Genomic DNA, 19,328 nt, shown 5'->3' with positions numbered 1-19,328 from the left:
CCGAGTGATTCACGTGATTTCAACAAGCGTGGTTGTGGTTTGGGTAAGTGATGTTACTGTTGTGCTTCATATACACATGACGCTGTAAGATGGTCTTTTTTTCAGCAGCCTACGGCTCAGCCTGAGCCCGAAAAGAAAATAATGGTCCTCTAAAGATGGTCTTTCCTTCTGGGGTACGTGCACAGTGAAAAGTGAATTTGGGGTTGAACCGACGGTGTGCTGAAAAGGAGAGGAAATTGTAAAAAAACATCAAAAGATAAGATATTAAAGATGTCGACTTTGTACATTTTTTAGAATGGTTGAACGATACAATATTAATTAACTCAGAGAGGAGACTGGGTGGCATAATAACCGTTCAGAATTCATATTTCAGTGCTGTGTTGTTATAAATAAACTTATTCTGTGATTATTTATGTTTGTGTGATCGTTTTTGAGAAAAACATACTATACCTTATTGCTTTCTCATATTTTCAGACGTGGTCAGTGCTATATGGCATTAAAAATAAGTTATAGTGGCACGTGATGTCTTGCATAATGTAAAATTGTGTTGTTGTTTTTCAAACGACTTAAAACTAGTTTTTAATTTAAGGTGGTTTTATTCGAGACAAAATATTATTTCATGAGTAAGTGAGTCAGCCTGACTACACATTCAATTACATTTAATTGCACTCATTTCTTTGTCACGTCGGGTATTAAAAGCTTTTAAAGAGAACAACAAAAGCATCATCTATGCATTTTTTAGGCGATATAGGTTATCTAATATTTTGCCCAAATGATGGATAGTTACAATAAGTATCTTCCTTACAAACACTTACAACTGTTTTTTTATCATTCTCTGATTTGTATTTACAAACCTGACTCAAAACTTTCCTCTTTCCAAAACACTTACGCATTATACACAAGAAACAAACATGGTTTGCCAGGCACCCTAAAAACTTTTAAACGTAAACTACACGAGACAGCCACGTGCGCGGGAACCTTTAAATTGGTCCTGAAAATGTGTTTGGGAGAAACTGTGTCACTGGGGCACGAGGATCTAGCTCGGGTCACATGGACACATTTCGAGCCTCGTGCAGCAGCAGTGAATCCGGTGCGCCTGCGCTCATCTCATCCTGTACCTTGAAACGAGGCAGTCCAAGCAAAACCGGGCCGACTTGACAGAAGAGTTCAGAGCGAGAGCGAAACCGATTGGACGAGTGACACGACACGCGCGCTGGCGTATGATACACTATAATTGAATGAAGCACGTCTCCTTGACACTTTAATGTGAAGCTGTGAGCTGCTTCCTAGCGCAGCTTTCGTTCTCTTTTCTCTGATCTAAAAGAAAACAGAAGAGCATCTAGAGAGATTCTCCAGTGTTGCCGCTAAGATTATTCCGTCTACACTTGCATGACTCTACTGGGGCTCAATATGACTACAGCGGTAGACTCGAACACAGGTAAGACTTTTGGTTTGCTTTTAGAAACAGTGATATTTAACTAAACGGCTTTTGATATGTTGCGCGTCTCTGCTTGATCTGTGTCAACTGCGTTATGATGTCGAATGTGTTTTTGCATTACGCGCAACTACATTTTTGGACAAACAGATTAAAAAGGTATCGTCGATGTCATTTATCGTGTAACATTATATGTATCTCTTGGTTAACTTGCCACACTTATTGTAAACATTAATGAATGAGATGTTGCGTATTACCCAAGAATATAAATCCCATAAACATCTATTTTAACGAGCGCATGCGCGCAAAATACGGTTTTGCAATGATGAACAGAATATTTGTAAATACTTCAATACATATGCATGATGACCCCGACGGCTTGGAAAGGCGTTAATCTGTACTTAATCTGAAATGTCATATAACATTTATCGCGATATAGATGTTAGAAAGTAAATATCAAACGAAGACACCGACATCACGGGTTAAGAAACAACGTCCCCGTGTATTTCGGGGAACTAGGTCATAACTACAAAGTCAGGTGTACGGACATCCCTGCGATGCAGTCGAGAGTCGCAGATCCTAGCAGATTCACATGGACCGCCGTGTCTAGCCATGTGCTTTTTGTTTTCATTCTCTGCTCTCCGCCTACATGCATTGGCAAGCGCAGGCGCTCATTACATAATTCCGCCTCGCGATGCGTCCGCCCTCCCAACGCGAACCCGTGTGTGACGCGGCAGGCTGGGCCATGTGCGCGATGTGATTGGACCGAGTGTTGAGAAGGGGGGCTGGACGTCACGTTAACCCGTGTTCGCTTCAAAAGTAGGACATGAGTTGATCCACTTTAACGCAACAGTTTTTATATGTGCAGCGTCACAAAACACCCCAAACCCAGCATGTTAGGCCTATATATAATATCAAACATGTTATTTTAATTTTTTTTTCAAACATTCATTTAAGAGCTATAGAAGACACGTTTGCTCATCGTTGATACATTTGTTGGATTGACCATTTTGGTCCGTCACTGCACATTATTAATGCAATTAGTCTCTTCCGGGATATAACCAGTACTGTACAATACAGTAACTGTGACCTCCGAACTCGCTGTTTATTGTTCCTGCTTTAGAGATAGTTATATTGAACACTAGCTAAATATTTACGGCTTTTTATTATTATTACAGACTGTAAAGGTGACGAGTGGGCGAGGTTGAGAATGTTTTTTCTAAACCGGGCGTGTCAAAAGCAGCGCGAGTGGTGCACGGGGGGAGGCGTGCCTCCCCGATGATATACTGGAACACCCCACACGCGCCCTGTTACGCTTACACACGATTTCCTTCGACACGGTGTTCATTCATCGATGCCAGGGAAGCGTTTAAATAAAAAACTATTAGTGAGGAGCCTTGCGTGATGCGATTTGCTGGTGATCTTTTGTTCCTGCGAATAAAAGTTTGACGAATGTAACGCCCTACGGGTGTTTCGCCCCTGTTGCCCCACATTGGCTTTCCTGACACATTGACTTTCTGACTTTTTGTGTAAGTGTACAGCACTAATGTAAATGAATCGACCGACTTGCTCCTGGCGTTTAAATGATATACATTTACATTTCTCAAACATTATTGACATAACATTATTGTTGCCGTGCGGTGTTAGTTTGAATGAACAACGAAAGATCAAATGTAAGAATAGCTTTTTAAGCCTGATCATATCAATCTAAACATTTCTTTCATCGGTAGGCTTACGTGTGTGCCCTGGCGTTATCAAACCCATGACCTTTGCATTTCTAGTGCAATGCGTTACCAATTCAACTACAGGAACACACCCCGTTTTGTAGGTGTACAGAAATAACGAGAGGAACATAATATATAAATAATAAACAGCAGTGGATACCCATAAACAGCTTACGTGGTCAAAGTGTAAACTCATTGTATAGTTCCTCAAGGGCAAAGTTGACTATTGGTATCTGATTTGAGCAAAGGCCAAAGAGCAAGATCCAAATAACACAAACCAAACAGTCAACACACATGTTTAGGCATGTGCTACGGTATGCAGAATTAAAGCAGAGTTGTGTAAATAAGACGGATTGCCACATGCTCACATGGCTTTCTACTGTCATTAACCTCCTCAGGAACTCGCTCAGGAAATAAAAGGAGCGGCTGCTTTAACTTTTTATGTCCCTGTGCCATTTACAGCAAAGGAAAAACAATTCCTAGAAAGTTCTGCCTGCTCCACCCATACAGGTTCTCTCAGCCTCCGCGTTACTACGGCCCCTTGTGTTTTACTGAAACTCCTTGTGTAACCGAGAGAAGTATTTGTGGAAACATCATAATACGCTCTGTTTTAGGAAGGCCAAAAATATTTGAGAACATTCCCAGCTCCCGCTCGGTGGGCCTCCTTCTCTTACTTTTTACGAGTGAGCGTTCCCACAGTGCAAGCGCGGCTAGGAGTCATGTTAATGTTATGTAAAGTTTCTCTAAGCCTTTTGTAAACACGTGCTTCTCTTTCCATCACTAGGTGGGGTAATATCGTACATCGGATCGTGCGGAGGCTCTCCCAACCGCACCAGCCCCGTGTCCATGTACAGTGACAATTCCAACAGCAGCCTGCAGTCCTTCACACAGCCTTGTTTCGGCTCATCGTTCCCACCATCTCCCAATGGATCCCACGATTTTTCGCGCATGTACACCAGCGGCAGCTCAAGTTCAGGATCGGGTGAGGATGGGAGCTCCTCGTGTTCCGGCGGATCTCCGAGACGCCGTGATGATGGCAGAAATGCACGCAACTCTCCCAACAAATCAGTTGCCACGCTTACAAGTAAGCATTAAGAATATTGCACGATCTTTATAGTAGCATAAATCAGAGAGTATATAATATTAATGTCTGGTTTTCTCTCGACTCAGAACTGAATGGAATGGTGTTGCTGTGTAAAGTGTGTGGAGATGTGGCTTCTGGATTTCATTATGGTGTCCATGCCTGTGAGGGATGCAAGGTGAGATAGTTGCACGCACACACAGACACGCACGCGCACACACATACAGGTTATATATATATATATATATAACGTGTACATGTATAGAGTAACATATATTTTATCTGCGATCCACAGGGTTTCTTTCGACGCAGCATCCAGCAGAACATCCAGTACAAGAAGTGCCTGAAAAATGAAACTTGTACAATTATGAGGATCAACCGGAACAGGTGTCAGCAGTGCCGCTTTAAAAAGTGTCTATCTGTGGGCATGTCCCGTGACGGTGAGCATCTTGTGCAACCAAGCACGAAGTACAGTTTCATTGGCATACAATGAAAATACATCATACATTTTGTGACCTTTTCTCTCCTTTTCGAATCCCCAGCTGTTCGTTTCGGCCGCATCCCAAAGCGCGAGAAGCAGCGGATGCTTGCCGAGATGCAGAATGCCATGAACAACATGGTGAACAACCAATTGCAGAATGAATTCCAGATGGCCAGCATCACATCCAACACCCCATCTTCGTCGTCTTCTTCCCCATCTACTTCCTCTTCTTCCACGTCTCCGTGCTCGGGTCTTACTGTGGCACCCCAGCCCCCTGCGGTGCCCATAGCACCATCTCCCTCCCCCGCGGACTCGACGTCGGCACATTCAGCTCAGTGTCCCCCACCGGTCTCCTCTTCTCCACCGCTGTGCTCCAGTCCGGGAGTCGAAAAAACCATCACCGCCATAACCAGGGCACATCGGGAGACCTTCGTCTACGCCCATGATAAGTTAGGTTCGACACTGCTGCCTCATATGGACAACCGAAGCAACAATCGCTGCACGGCTGGTTATCACCTCAATGGCCAAAACACAATCTACCACCATGACAATAATGTCAACCATCATCATAACAACTTTGAGGCACCACTAGAAAACGGGCAACATTTCCAGGCCTCCTCAGGGTCCGGAATGATGCACAATAACAACAGTCATTTCTACGGGGTTCACCAAGAGATGAACAGCAGCTCACAGGGACACAACTGTCCGTGGAAGAAACGCAAAGAGATTCTGCTGGTAAGACAATTATGTTTGGATAGAGCAATTTTTAATGAATATATTTTTTAACTGAGCTTGAGAAAGTGATGTCTGAACGTTATCCGACTTGATTTCTACAGGCTTGTCCTATGAACATGCATCCTTACTCGGACCCCAACAAAACACCCCAGGAAATTTGGGAAGACTTCTCTCTTAGCTTCACACCGGCTGTGCGGGAAGTGGTGGAGTTTGCCAAACACATCCCGGGATTTAGCACATTATCCCAGAATGACCAGGTCACTTTGCTGAAAGCTGGGACGTTTGAGGTGAGTCATTTTTAAACACTTGAATGTTGAAAGTAACTTTTTACATTGAATTAACATTTATATTCTCTTACCTTGTTGTGTTATGTTGGATTAACAATCATCTAATGCCTCCTGCAGGTCCTCATGGTACGCTTCTCCTCTCTGTTCAACGTAAAAGAAAAGACTGTAACATTCATTTCTGGTGCCACCTACAGCCTGGAGGCTTTGAAAAGCATGGGCATGGGCAATCTTTTAGGCACCATGTTTGACTTCAGTGAAAAACTCAACGCATTAGAGCTGTCACCAGAAGAACTGGGGCTCTTCACTGCTGTGGTGCTGGTGTCTGCTGGTGAGTCCTATATAAGCATCAATAACTTGATGATTGACATTTTTTGCCGATCGAGTGATATTACTGTTTTGTAATTCACTCTCATGTGTGGTTTTTCTCCTTCAGATCGGTCTGGAATTGAAAACGTGAATTCAGTAGAGATCCTCCAGGAAAGTCTCATCCGGGCTCTTCGAACCCTCGTCAGCAAGGTCGGACCTGTCGACACCTCCCGATTCACCAAGCTGCTGCTCAAGCTTCCAGACCTGCGCACGCTGAACAACATGCATTCTGAGAAGCTGCTTTCATTCCGCATTGACGCGTGAGGTCACAGATGGCTGAAAGACAGAAAGGGAACCAAGAGAAAACAAACTGATGCCTTTGGACGTTAAAACACTCGATCATATATCTGAGTGTAAACGGCTTTTATAGCCAGTTACTAGCATGCATGGCCAGATAGACAATATTGGACATTTACTTGAAATGGGCGGCAAGCTTATTGAAAAGTTGGAATTGCTTTAACCCTCTATCCCAGAGGGCGAGAACTCAAATTTGGACTTAAGAAACTGTGTATATATGGGACCCTTGGTCAGACAGGGGAAGCCACAGGGAACAAGTGCAAAATGATTCTTGCAAGGATCTCCAGGCCAGTTCCAGACAGGAGACAGAAGACACAAGCCGCAGAATGTGTCCTCATAACCCGTCAGGCCTGGGTTCCTGCTGCACCCACATTTACAGAATAAGGATCATTTTACTGGAGTAAAGCTGTATAAAAGATTAGCCTACACATATTCCCTATCTGTAAATAAATGTAAATATTATATACATATTTTAAATGTTTCACAGTGTATAATATATATTTTTTGTAAAGTTCACATGCTCAATGCAAATTATATATACAGTATATGGACACAAAAGTAGAGTGTATGCAAATTCTAGGACAACATCCAGACATGCATTTCAAGATGTCATTAAAATCATAAAAGCATTTTATGAAACGGTTGTGTGGTGTGTTGTCTTTTTTTCAAGATACCTGGAAAGAAACACGTTTGTTTTGAATAAATCTTAGTTTATTTAAAACGTGTTATTTGTGTGATCAGTTCACCCAAATGCCATCATTTACTCACCTTCTTGTCATTTCAAACCTGAATGACATTCTTTTTTCTTCAGAAGATATTTTGAAGGATGTTGGAAAACCAAAAATTCCCCTTCACTTCTATTGTATGGACACAAAACCATGAAAGTAAATTGGGACCAACGTTTTTTTTGTTATCAACATTCTTCAAAGTATCTTCTTTTGTGTTCTGCAGAAGAAAGAATGTCATACAGGTCTAAATGATGATAATAGAGTATTTTCATTTGGGGTGAAGTAGGTATGCTGTCTATGGCTGTATAATCATCTATGCTAATCCATATCTATAAGCTTTCCTGTTATAAATAACATACATATAAGAATATACAAGGCTGCAAAGTCATGACTGTACCAACTATAGATTGTATAAAATGGCTAAGACGACAAAAATCTAAGTAGAAAACATAACAAAAGCTGTCAGTTTAAAAATTATTTTCTGTTTTCAGAATTTATTTACCATTTATGTGTTTAGGTAAAATTATAAACTCCGTTTATTTCTGTGAACTTCTAAGAAATGTTTCTACCAAATTTTTTAATTGTAATATAGTTTATATTTGCATTTATTTGCAGAAAATGAAAACTGGAAAAACAAAAGATGCTCTTTATTTTTTTAGACCTCAGATACTGCACAGAAAATGTTTACTTTTAAGCAATAGGACACTTATATAAGTATTTAGGAAAAGTTCAAATACGATTTTTTATGTGATAACCCGGATTTATATCACAGTTTCATGTGTCTTGTCATGCTGTCAGTCTTTCACGTTGCTGTTGGATGACTTTAAAAAATTCAACAGACACCGGACTGGAATGATCACAATACATCTAGAAATGATGATTAAATGTGGAATGGTCTCTTAATATTTTTCCACAGCTGTAAATACACACGATGATGCAGAACACTACAAGATGAAAGACATGAAAAACATATAGCACATTGTAATTTAACATCTATCACGTTAGCTTGAGAAAATTGATAAACTGACCACTTAAACGGGTCTAGAACAGGAAAGACAGAAGACATTGTTCAATTCAATAACGGTGCTGTACACTCTAAGCTTTCTTTTCTTTTGTCTTGTTATCAACATTTAACCTGTTTTAAAGGATAAACTGAGGGATACGGAATCTGATCTATAAAGTAAATGTTCAAGTAACAGCATTTCATTACAGATACGTTGAGAATATACCCTCCAAACACATGGACTTAGAACTGGGTCATTGTGCCCTCATAATCAGTTTCACATCTCCCCATTGGTCGGATCCAGAACAACCCTCACATCCTTTCTGGCCAATAACAAAACAGCTCTTGTTGTGCTGTGCTAGAGGGCTGATACATGCAGTCATGTTCCAAGAGCCAAGTAGAGTATGTCAACCTGACCATGGGTAGAAAAAATTAAAGGGAATTTGAGCTTTTGTAATAACTAGTTTGGCGTTTAAGGTGAACATGAATCAACCTGATAGGATCTGTTCATGTCTGAGGAGAAACGCTACACATCTAACAGGTGAAAATGACTTTGACAGGTCTGTTTTGTAGTTTAAAAGAAGGATTAATCTCTGGGCTGCATAAGAATTAGCTTGGTGCTCCAGACACATTTTATCTTGTTACCTAACCTGTTACATCAGACTGTAGTGGATGCAACAATGTACACGTGAGGAAACTCACAGGTGCTGCCATCTAGTGAGGATAAGGAGAACTTTACTGTACATGTATTTATCATTCGATAGACATTTATTTACTTGGGTAGTTCAATATTTATACATTTGTATGTGTAATTACTGACTAAAATGTTTGCTGGCAATTAAAGACAGAAAACACTAATTAAAATACTAATCGGCTCAGATTTTTCCTACAGTAAATCTGAATGTATTTCCTTTCTGAGAGACGGCACAACATTAACAAAGGCAAACTACAAACATACACATATAAATAAAGAACACAACTGTAGAGTACAGATGCTTAATGTGTAATCCTCTCTGACTCAGGTGTGACTCATTGGCAGGCACTCCTGGTTTTCCTCCCTGACTGTGGGTTTGACTAGGAGTAATCAGTGACATCAGATGTTGGGATTGGAAGAGAGAAACTCAAGCCACTGAGTCAGGACCGGATGTTTCTCTGGTGGCTGTAAACAGCAAGAGAGCAAATGTAAACGGCAAAAATCATGGGTGGTCTGGGAACTAAAGGGTTGTTTCGATCAATACTGAAATTAAATAAGTGGCCCTGTCTGTGAAATCCAGACAGGTCTCAATCTAAGTATACCATTAGGAGCATCAAAGTTTAATTTCACAACAATTTCAATCTTACTCGGTTTGTGTATACAATAGACTATCAAAAGTCTATTAACACACATTTCACTAATACATAAGTATGAATTTATGCTTTTCGACCGCTATGTGCAGATCATTTATAAATTGTGTATACAAAAAAGCAGTAATTGCATTCAATGGTTTGGGACAACAATATATTAAAGTGATAGTTCACCCCAAAATTTTAACTTTGGCATAATTTACTCACCCTCTTCTTATTTCATACCTGAATGGCTTTCTTCCTTCAGCAGAACACAAAAGACGATATTTTGAAGAATGTTGTTAATTGGCCCCCATTTACTTGCATTGGTTTTGTGTCCATACAATAGAAGTGAATGGGGGCCAATGGTGTTCAGTTACCAGCATTCTTTAAAATATCTTCTTTTCCGTTCTGTTGATGAAAGAAAGTCATAGAAGTTTAAAATGAGAAGAGGGTGAGTAAATGATAACAGACAAAGACAAATTCATCAGTCCAGCAAATGGTTACTGCTATATTTTTGTTTGACATCTAGAAAAATTGTAATGAGATATATATATATATATACACACACACACACACATAGATAGATGCATGTATCATTTTAGGAAAAAAACTGATATTGATATATTAAATATTTATATTTCAATATAAACTAGTGCTGTCAAACGAGTGATCACATCCAGAATAAAAGTTTGTGTTTACATAATATATCTCTATTTACACGCGCATATATTTTAGACAAATATTAAAATTAATAACCATTTATTTATATATGTAAATATTTCCTAAATTTGAATACATGTATGTGGATATTAATCAAAAATTAATATGCAGACATATATTATATAAGCACAAACTTTTATTCTGGATGCAGTTAATCTTGACAGCCCTAATATAAACATTAAAATGTGTATATTAAAATATACATGTATGTGAATGTCTTTATATATACAATTATAATCCACAGAATACACACAGATATTTTGTAAACAAAAACTTTTATTTGGCAAACGATTAGTCACCAATAATCGGTTGACAGCCCTACTATTTTATTCACTGCTGTTGTATATGGATGTCTGCACTGGACGAAAATAAAAAGTAAATAAAACTTTTGCGTGTTAAGAATCAGCTCTTTCTGATTCTAAAACAGCTCACCTGCAGACTGGCGATATCAAGCAGATTGCCATCTTTTCTCACAGAAAGCAGAGTAGCTCGGCCATGTGATGGGTAACTCTCCCCGACCCTCAGGTGACACACTGTGGTCGCAGTCTTCAGAAAGATGAGAAGCCTTTCAGCCGGACACCAATCAATTGCAAACCTGAGTGGACAAATATCTCAATTTCAAGTCACATTTGTAAAAGTATTTTTACTTTAAAGCTTCAAATCGAAGTTATATGTTTCTAACTGCTTATTTTTAGACCATGTACCTTGAGTGCAGAGCCTGAATCTCCGAAAGCATCTCTCCTTGACTAATGTACCGCTCCATCACCTCCACCAAAGCAGCACTCACTTGTCTGAGTTGACCTTCTGTCGCCTCTTCTACAAGGCCAGCAGTTCCCTGAAACACCTTACAGATGTAGACAAAGAGAAAGAAACAGTAAAAAACACATATATATTTATATATCAATCTGTATGGGTGTGCTTGTATACACGCTGGAACACAATACCTGAAGATGGAAATGGTCGTTGGTTGTCATGGTGATGGAGACACGCAGTGGTTCAAGTGATTTCTCAGTAGCACGTGGCAGGAGCTCCAGGCACATCTCCGAGGGTCTGACTGACAACAGCCTGTACTGCATATTTCTCTGCGTCCCTCTGACCAACAACTGTAAACTGTGAGATAAATAAACAGATGGACAAAAGAGGGATATTTATTGTGATGTGAAAACACACTTTCTGCAGAACCTTGCATTATTTCTAGAGCACTAATAAAAAGTGCTTAAACGACACATTGATCATGTCTAAATAAATTAACCAACTGTACCAAAGCAGATCTTTAAAAAAATACATGTACTTTGTATAGAGACTTACCCGTCCTTCAGTAATGTCCATTCACTAATACGCTCCTGCTGCTTATTAACTTCATCCTGGAGATTAGACAGACGCAGATCACACGCATTCAAGGCATTCAGAGCTGCTTGTAAGGAATCCTCCAGCTGAAAGTTGATTTGTTTCTGTGTGTAAGAACAATCAATGAAAATTCAGCCATCAGATCGATTTGTTCCACAGCTGTTCTCACATCTCTTAGTTAATAAAGGTGGAGGTTTTTGGAGAAGACTGGCCAAAGCAGAGTAACATCTGAAGTGATTGGACATCTTACCTCAGCTCTCTGATTTCGTTTAGCTGCGATTCTCTCTTTGTCTTTACACTCCTCCTTCTATAAAATAATATTAATCTCCATATAAAAACAGCATATGGCATGAAAATGTGTAAATGACATCATTCACAATACATTATTAATTGCATAAATATGTTATTCCGTGTACCTTTTTCTGCAGTGTGGACAATAGAGTCTTCAGTTTATGCCGTTTACCCTGAAGCTCCTCCATGCGGCGCTGAAAGGTGCTGATCAGCTCCTCCACCTCCTGAACTCTGTTCTGATATTCAGCTTTTAAAGCCTTCCATGCAGCACGCGCATCATTCACTACATGACGACACAGTCAAAGCAAAGGACCGTTTTGCAACAAATACATAATAATAATAATCTATGCCTTCATTGCACACTCATTTGTATTCAGCACTTTTATCCAAAGCAATTTATAGAATATGCTAGCTTGACATTTCAAACCATTAACACAATGCTGCTCAGTTAAAATAGATAAAAGCCTATGAGCATTACCTGGGTTTTGAGGACACGGCTCATTTAATAGTTGGTCCACAGCCTCTAGACCTGCAAGCAGCTTTATCATGTCATCCGCTACACACAGCTGACGGAATATATGCTTCTGTTTACGTCTGCAGTCCTGGCGAAACAGACAGACAGATGCAGTCTTCATTAATGTATTTACTCAGTAAACATAGACTGTACAGATTGTACAGCTGATTCTTTAAAGGGCTAGTTTTTTCATAATTTACTCACCCTGGTGTCATTACAAACCTGTATGACTTAATTTCTTACGAAAATCACAAGAGAAGACATTTTGAAGAACGTTGTTAACGAAACAAAACAGACACCGATTGACTTTCACTGTCAATTTTCAAAAAGTCTTCTTTTGTGTTCCACAGATGAAAGAATTTAATTCAGGTTTTGACTAAATGTTGAGAGATTGTGTGTTTGTGAATTAGCCGTTTAAGTTGTTGGCATGAGCTCGTCGAGTTACAAAACACAATTTTACCATGAGATAAGGAGCCATAATTTCTCCCTCTCCCGTTTCTTGCAGTTCGGTGGTGTTGCATGACCTTATGACGGTAAGATCAGTCCTTTCTATCAGTCTGAAATCAAAGATCAAATAGCGTCCATTAGATCGTATATGGGCAAGTTTTACCAATGGCTTTTGGCACAGATATTTGGTGGTTTATATACCCATGTGAGGTCTCACTTAAACTTTCTGAAGCATCATGGTTTTCCATAGTCATGCAAGTGCCACATTCAGCCTATTTTCCTCATAAATAAGCGCATGGAAATTAAAACTATTTCATGATCTATGAAGAGCATTTTCTCCATTTGTTGGAGAACAAATTTTCCTTTTTTTGTTCCTTATGTCTTCTGGTTGGTGCATTTTTATTCACAGAAATCCAACATACGTTATCTCTCAAAGCGTGTGTCCTTTTTGTCATCCACAACACATTATTTTCTTTGTTATAAATGGAAAAACTCCAGCATATAAAGATATCTAGTAGGGGTATAATAAATTATAAACAGATGATTCAATATATTACATTATATACCCACAATGCTGGAATTAACATGGTATGATCCACCAGATCGCTGTGAAACGTTATTGTTACCACTGTAACACAAAATACAATATTTTATAACCGTTCTGTCGTATTTCTTGATGTAAAGACGTTAAACTGACCAAAGTATAAATAACGACATCTGGTTATCGTGATAAATTTGAGTGTGTGCGCAAACGCTTCCGCCTTACGTTATTTGTCAACATACGAACAATTATGTGCAACGAAAAACCTTTTCAGCATTTTAAGCGTAACGAATAACCTTGAAATATCTTTTCAACCTTATATAACCTATAAAATCGTTCATAGTTGAATACTTACGCCTCGATTCTCTCCGTCGCCATTTCTGTTTTGAACCTTTCCCGCTCTTTGCTGATTGGCCCAAACTTTGACCAATGAACAAGAGCGTTGGCGTACGTCAGAGACGCCAGTCTTGTTGTATAGGGATGAAACCTTAAACAGATTACTGTACATTAGGCGCTAACTATTTATAAGTACATTTGTATTATTCGTTGTTTATAATTCATATTTTCACTCATGATGAGTTGTAAAGTTATGTTTCAGTTGCTTATTTTGGCATATTTACTGCAAATGTAAATTAAATTTTAATAATGGTGTTCATAAACAATTGAAAGATGTAACAATGTAATTAAACAATTATATTGTGAGCAATGATAGTTGTTTACAACAGTCAACGTAGTTATATAACAGAACATAATTGCTCAATTTAGCCATTTCGATTTAAATTCCTTTGCAACATATTTAAAGTAATTTTCCTCCATTGTAAAGTATCTCAGACTTATGTTGTTGTTAAAATAAAAAAGCCAGACATTCAGAGACCACCTAAATACAATCCAGACAAAATAAAGCTCCGTTTTACTCGTCTTTTATTGTCACATTCATATCTATGCTCTGTATTCTTTACAAGAAGTTTAAAACAATTGTGAATGAGAAGCAAAGAAAATCAGGCAGGCAGAAGTTGAAAGTCCCAATAATATCTGTGGCACCTGCAGTAAGGAGGGTGAAGGGACAATGTAGTCTGATAAATGTTCTCCTTCCTCTCTCAGCTCCTGAAATGTGCCCTATCTTATTAAACAGACCTTCACTCCCCTGTTGTACCATTACGTAGGTCAAATGAAAAAAAAGGTAACACTTGGTACAATAAGGCTGAATTTGTTAACATTAGGTAATGCAACTAAACAACATGTAAGAACGCTAAATAGTACATTTATTAAGTATTAATCCTTGTTAATGTTGATATCCACAAATATTAAAACATTTTCACATTTCAAGAACGAATAACATTAACCTATAAACGCTGCATTCGTTGTCCATCGCCACCTCATCATTAACTACTGCTAACAAACTGAAACTTATTGTAAAGCGTTACCATAAAACTGAAAATGATTTTAACATCATGCTGCTCTGTGCGCCCTGAAAAGATACTATTATGTTGTGGTTCACAGAGAAAGACAGCAAATTCTATTGCAAACATAAGAGATACAATCCTATGTCACTTTTAAAAGCCATCAGAAATATAAATCAAATAAAAAGATGAATTTGTAGGTTAAAAATGAAAATCAGTTTAATCATAATAAAAAAAGAAATCGGATAGTGAAATTCTTTTTATTACCCCTCTCACATTCTATTTATTCCATTTCCAAATTCTTCCCGAACAATTTCAACAACAACTGGAGAAAATAATCTTTGGAAGTAAAAGGTTTCTATCCACTACAGTATATGGAGATGTTGCTACCCAGTTGTTGAAATATTTTCCTATGATTGAATTTTTTGTGTCCTTTTTACATTTTTGATCTGTCCTAATTTTCTAAGAGGTAGATTTAAAAAAAAAAGTAAAATACATGGTTACAGGTTTTGTGCCCTGTGAATCAGGGTGTGAATTAATAAAAAGGGAACAACAGATGGACGACAGAATGTTAGTAGAAGCTCTGGGCAGAATGTGCGGTTTTATTGCCGATTTAAATCCAGTTTCACTCATCCTAGCCACAACCATCAAAAAAAGACACAGTGAAACATGTTTTCAAGATCAGCCAGAAAAGGGCAGCTTCTAACATGATCGAGAGGGGAAAGGGTTGTACTTAAGGTCCAAGTAATGGTAGGCCAAGGCTGCATGGCGTGGAGGTAGAGTGGTCCCATTAAGGTGGGAAAGGACATGGAGATGCTGAAATAGGCATCTATTGTTTTGTGCCTTCGTAATATCTAACACAAGCCACGTCATTCAGTCTACAAATGCTGCCAGTTTCTTCCAAATGTTTCCTAATAGTCCACCCCACTTAAGGGGATTCTGGGTAAGAGTATTTGGGAAAGATCTTATGATATGCAAGAAAGTTCACAGGATGCATTTAAGACCATTTTCTCAATTACCCCTCGAGTATACTTCTCCTTCTCACACTAAGCAAACCGTTACACCACGCGTTAATTTCCTGCCCTGCGCCCCCTTCCCCGAATGTTAGCCGTCGATTGTTAATCGAAGTCCCAACTCTAAGTTGAAGTAGTAAAATCCTAACCAAACCCCTAAAAGAAACGAAAAGCTAAAAATAAATTAAATTTAATGTAACATGCACTTTTGCTCTCGTCTGGTTGATAAACACAATCTTATGGCTAAATATTGAGGTAGCGTTACTAGTTATGTGAGGTTCGAGTCGTATTTGTAGCACCCAAATGTTTTCCTTAAGGAGAGGCCAGACACTAGCACGGTGAGATACAACAGTGGCATGCAACGTCAAAATTACGATCACACCCAACTACGCTGAGGTTCAATCTGTAGTCTACATGTACATCTCTGCACTGCAATACAACGGGGTGATCGCATGCTCCTCGTGGACTTCTCAGCATACACTTGACAGTCCATAACCAACACGGTCCGACAAGCCTTTCGCTTGGCTTGCCACAGAATTGCATAAGTATACAACATACTGTCTCTTTTCGAAGCTCAAGTATGCTAACAAAACTGTTCTACTGTTTGTTGAAGGCCCTGCTACACCAGCAAAGGACTGCGGGGGAAAAAAAGAGAGATAACATTTCCAAGAACAAGTGCCAAACGGGAGACCATCTCAGAGTACTCGAGGAACTGCGCAGTCGTATGAGCACCGCTTCTGTCCCAACTGCGTGCAGTCTTAAGTAGCTCCCAGAAAATCCTGGCCCCTGTTTGGCACAGGTGTTAGAAGAAGTATTATTTGTTATTATGTCAAATCTACTAATAGCAGTATAAGGGTGTGTGTGCATAATGAACTCTGATAAAGGAGGAGAAATCTAGTTATTATCCGAACTAAATAAAGACTGTGTGAGAAAAAGAAATAAAATCAAAACTAAAAGAAATGAAACGTCAAACGACTAAACTGAACAGAGAAAACCGTCACAAACAATGCCAGCGTGAGAGAGGGCGTTCTGCTCCAGAACTGAAATGACATGATTTAGAACAATGCAATTTAAGAAAAATCATAATAATTGGATGAAGGCAGTGATGGTGTAAAGGGAATAAAGAACGTGGAGTAAAAAAGGAAGGGGATCTCAACTGTTAAAAAACATCCAGCAAATAAAAAAAATGCAAAATTTGAAGGAATGTCTGCCTCTCCATTAAAACTGTCCAGGCCATAAATCCCTCTCATCACTTAAACCTTACACCCAAAACATAACAAAACAAAAATGCAATTACATGATATAACATATCTACTTTTTCATTTTTTGTCACAATTATGTTAGTTCTTGGAGATCTGCCGTTATGTTAATATTCTCTTACATTTTTTTGTAATTTTTTATATTGATGAAACAGTTCACAACCAGATGTCATGTCCAAATAAAGCTTGCTGTAAATAAAATAAAGAAAATGGCTGCTGCAGTCTGAACAGAGTGAAAGTGTGCGAGCGTGTCGTGGTGTCTGACAGAAATCTGAATCAGGACACGGACTGAAGGGTAGTAGCATTGAATCAGTAAAAGGTTCAAATCTTAAGTGTTCGAAAAAGGAAGCTTAAAAAAACCCAAAGATTGTGTGACCTGTTAAAGTGTATGAACGCGTTGAAAACCCAGATGTGGCTGCATTCTGGCAGTGTCCATCCATCTTTAACGGTTCTCTACATCTTACCATCCTTAATCAAGGTAGCATTTTATTCTAAAAATACAAAAACTGTTCCGGATTGTTCCACTGAACACATTATTTACAGGTAAATTGGCGATGTGAATGTTTACATTTTTTGGCTTCCGTTTTTCGAAAGGTACCTCTTATGTTCCGAGTCAGCTTAAAAAAACGAGTTTGACCGAGGCCATAGAGTGTTTTTCATTTTTTCTGCCTTTTTTAAACACCCTAACCACTTTCCCAAAGAAAGTTTAAACACTTAAACTCATTAAAATTAGACAACGCACTCGCACAGGACAATGGGGAATAAGTTGACTCCATTAAAAAAATGTATGTTTACATTCAGTGCCTTGGGATTGACATCCTGTTCAATTTAGTTCTCTCATATAAGCCCTTTCAAGCAAATTAGCCATTGGCTTGTGGAGTCAAATGGTGAACCTTTAGCGCACAACGACATAATCACACCACAGGTGAACATACAATGGCACTTGTCAGGAAAGGCTTCATGTGCGTCCTTCATTTAAGACCATTCTTAGCTCTCTATGGTCAGGCCTTTGACAAAAAAAACTTTTCATACAAGTCAGACCTGTGGTGTGAAATGTTCCTTATGTGCCACTGACAGGTGGTGTACATTTTCCTATTTCCCATTGGCCAGATTTCAAGTGTAGCTCTGTAAAGACACCCAGGAACACCATCCTCAAAGACAGAAAACAAAAATTCCTTGATTTCCCGGGTGTCATTTAGAGCCGAGATGAGGGAAAGCCCTCAGTATAACACTCATTCGCACACGCATACTGAAAAGAAAAGAGAAAAAGCAAACGGAAAAAAAAACTAAAAATATTTCTTCTTTAAAAAAATAAAATATTCAAGACTATCAGCTTTTTATAAAACACCAGCAAGCAAAAAAAAAGAAAATAAATGAATACAAATTAGGAATACTGAGGTAACAATACCTGAGGTAGGTTTTTTGTTATTCTTAATTTCATTTTATCTAATCTGTTCTAAGTTCAGTGAGAAAGGCCAGGTCTCTGGCAACCTCATCGGCAAATGTAGAACAAAGTGGAGGGGAGAGAACACAGAAACCATTTTGTCTTCACCTGTTCTTGACCTTCAACCAAAAGGCAGGGCCTTGACCCTTCATTCCAATTTTCATCATTTCAAACCTGGCCTTGCTGTTCCCGTCTCTGAATATTTAACATATTATCCTCAAGCGAAAGCCAAAACAAGTTGTTTGAAGGCCAGGTTTACAGATGAAGATTCTTGTTTCAAAAATTGTGAAGGTGTACTGACACATTCCTGAAATTACTTTATTTTTTAAAGATGTTCTAGGTCGTATCGAAATACCACCCATCCCGTTCTCCATTCTTTTATCTGCCTGCTCCTATGCAACGAGGGGCCAGGTTAACTCACATATCATATATATATAATATATATAAAATATGCCGTTTGGGTGCGAGCAACGCTGCAGCGGACATCGCTGGCGTGGTTTAGGGTGGGATCTGTGTGTTACTGCATCCCAAAGCTGAGCCACTGCAATATAACTGCAGTGGTCATCTTTAGCCCACACATATATACTGAACTCTTGCCACACGTCCTGCCAGCCAATCAGCACGCAACCTGAAAGAAACAACCACCCCCGCAAACACGCTTTCAGGTGCACGACCGCTGACAGCTAAACGTGCAGCATCTCAACACAAAGTCATGAAGATTATATTTACAACCTCATTTTTTCGTCTTATGTCATCTCACGAGCAGTGTTAACAACTTTGGCCCCTCCCCTTATGTCTGAAAGGTAGCCGGAGGTCTGCCCCTAAAAAGTGATGGTTTCTCTGTTCTCTCTCGCCCATCTCTACCTCACTGCATTTCATTAATAATACC

General features: G+C 39.0%; 2 protein-coding genes and 1 long non-coding RNA gene across 8 annotated transcripts; 2 read left to right on the top strand and 1 right to left on the bottom strand.

Annotated features, from left to right (window-relative positions):
* The first annotated feature begins 1,007 nt into the window (after positions 1-1,007).
* On the top strand, positions 1,008-7,049 carry nr1d1 (nuclear receptor subfamily 1, group d, member 1). Its single transcript, XM_079456309.1, has 8 exons — positions 1,008-1,438; positions 3,944-4,243; positions 4,330-4,418; positions 4,536-4,680; positions 4,783-5,456; positions 5,558-5,743; positions 5,861-6,071; positions 6,177-7,049. Exons 1-8 carry the CDS (start codon positions 1,390-1,392, stop codon positions 6,371-6,373), a joined length of 1,851 nt encoding a protein of 616 aa, XP_079312435.1. The 5' UTR covers positions 1,008-1,389; the 3' UTR covers positions 6,374-7,049.
* Positions 7,050-7,764: 715 nt separating this feature from the next.
* LOC306893745 (uncharacterized protein) lies at positions 7,765-13,793 on the bottom strand. 6 transcript variants are annotated; one of them, XM_079455768.1, is made up of 11 exons: positions 13,549-13,683; positions 13,368-13,410; positions 12,796-12,892; positions 12,300-12,423; positions 11,947-12,104; positions 11,781-11,837; positions 11,492-11,634; positions 11,128-11,293; positions 10,888-11,027; positions 10,616-10,778; positions 7,765-9,296 (listed from the first exon to the last, which is right to left on the bottom strand). In XM_079455768.1, exons 3-11 carry the CDS (start codon positions 12,811-12,813, stop codon positions 9,231-9,233), a joined length of 1,035 nt encoding a protein of 344 aa, XP_079311894.1. In that variant the 5' UTR covers positions 12,814-12,892; positions 13,368-13,410; positions 13,549-13,683; the 3' UTR covers positions 7,765-9,230. The 6 variants fall into 6 exon arrangements, with proteins under 6 accessions (XP_079311894.1, XP_079311891.1, XP_079311895.1 ...); XM_079455766.1 differs by having other exon boundaries at positions 7,766-9,296; positions 13,353-13,410; positions 13,480-13,683; XM_079455767.1 differs by having other exon boundaries at positions 7,766-9,296; positions 13,353-13,410.
* Positions 8,495-11,318, top strand: LOC306893746. The gene is made up of 3 exons (XR_013786615.1): positions 8,495-8,678; positions 9,160-9,319; positions 10,611-11,318. It is a non-coding gene; the product is annotated as an uncharacterized lncRNA (long non-coding RNA).
* Positions 13,794-19,328: the final 5,535 nt, after the last annotated feature.

The sequence above is a fragment of the Barbatula barbatula genome (assembly GCF_947034865.1).
Source record: "Barbatula barbatula genome assembly, chromosome: 5".
NCBI lineage: Eukaryota > Metazoa > Chordata > Actinopteri > Cypriniformes > Nemacheilidae > Barbatula > Barbatula barbatula.
The sequence above is the reverse complement of the archived record's forward strand: the minus strand, read 5'-3'. Positions and strand labels throughout refer to the sequence as shown.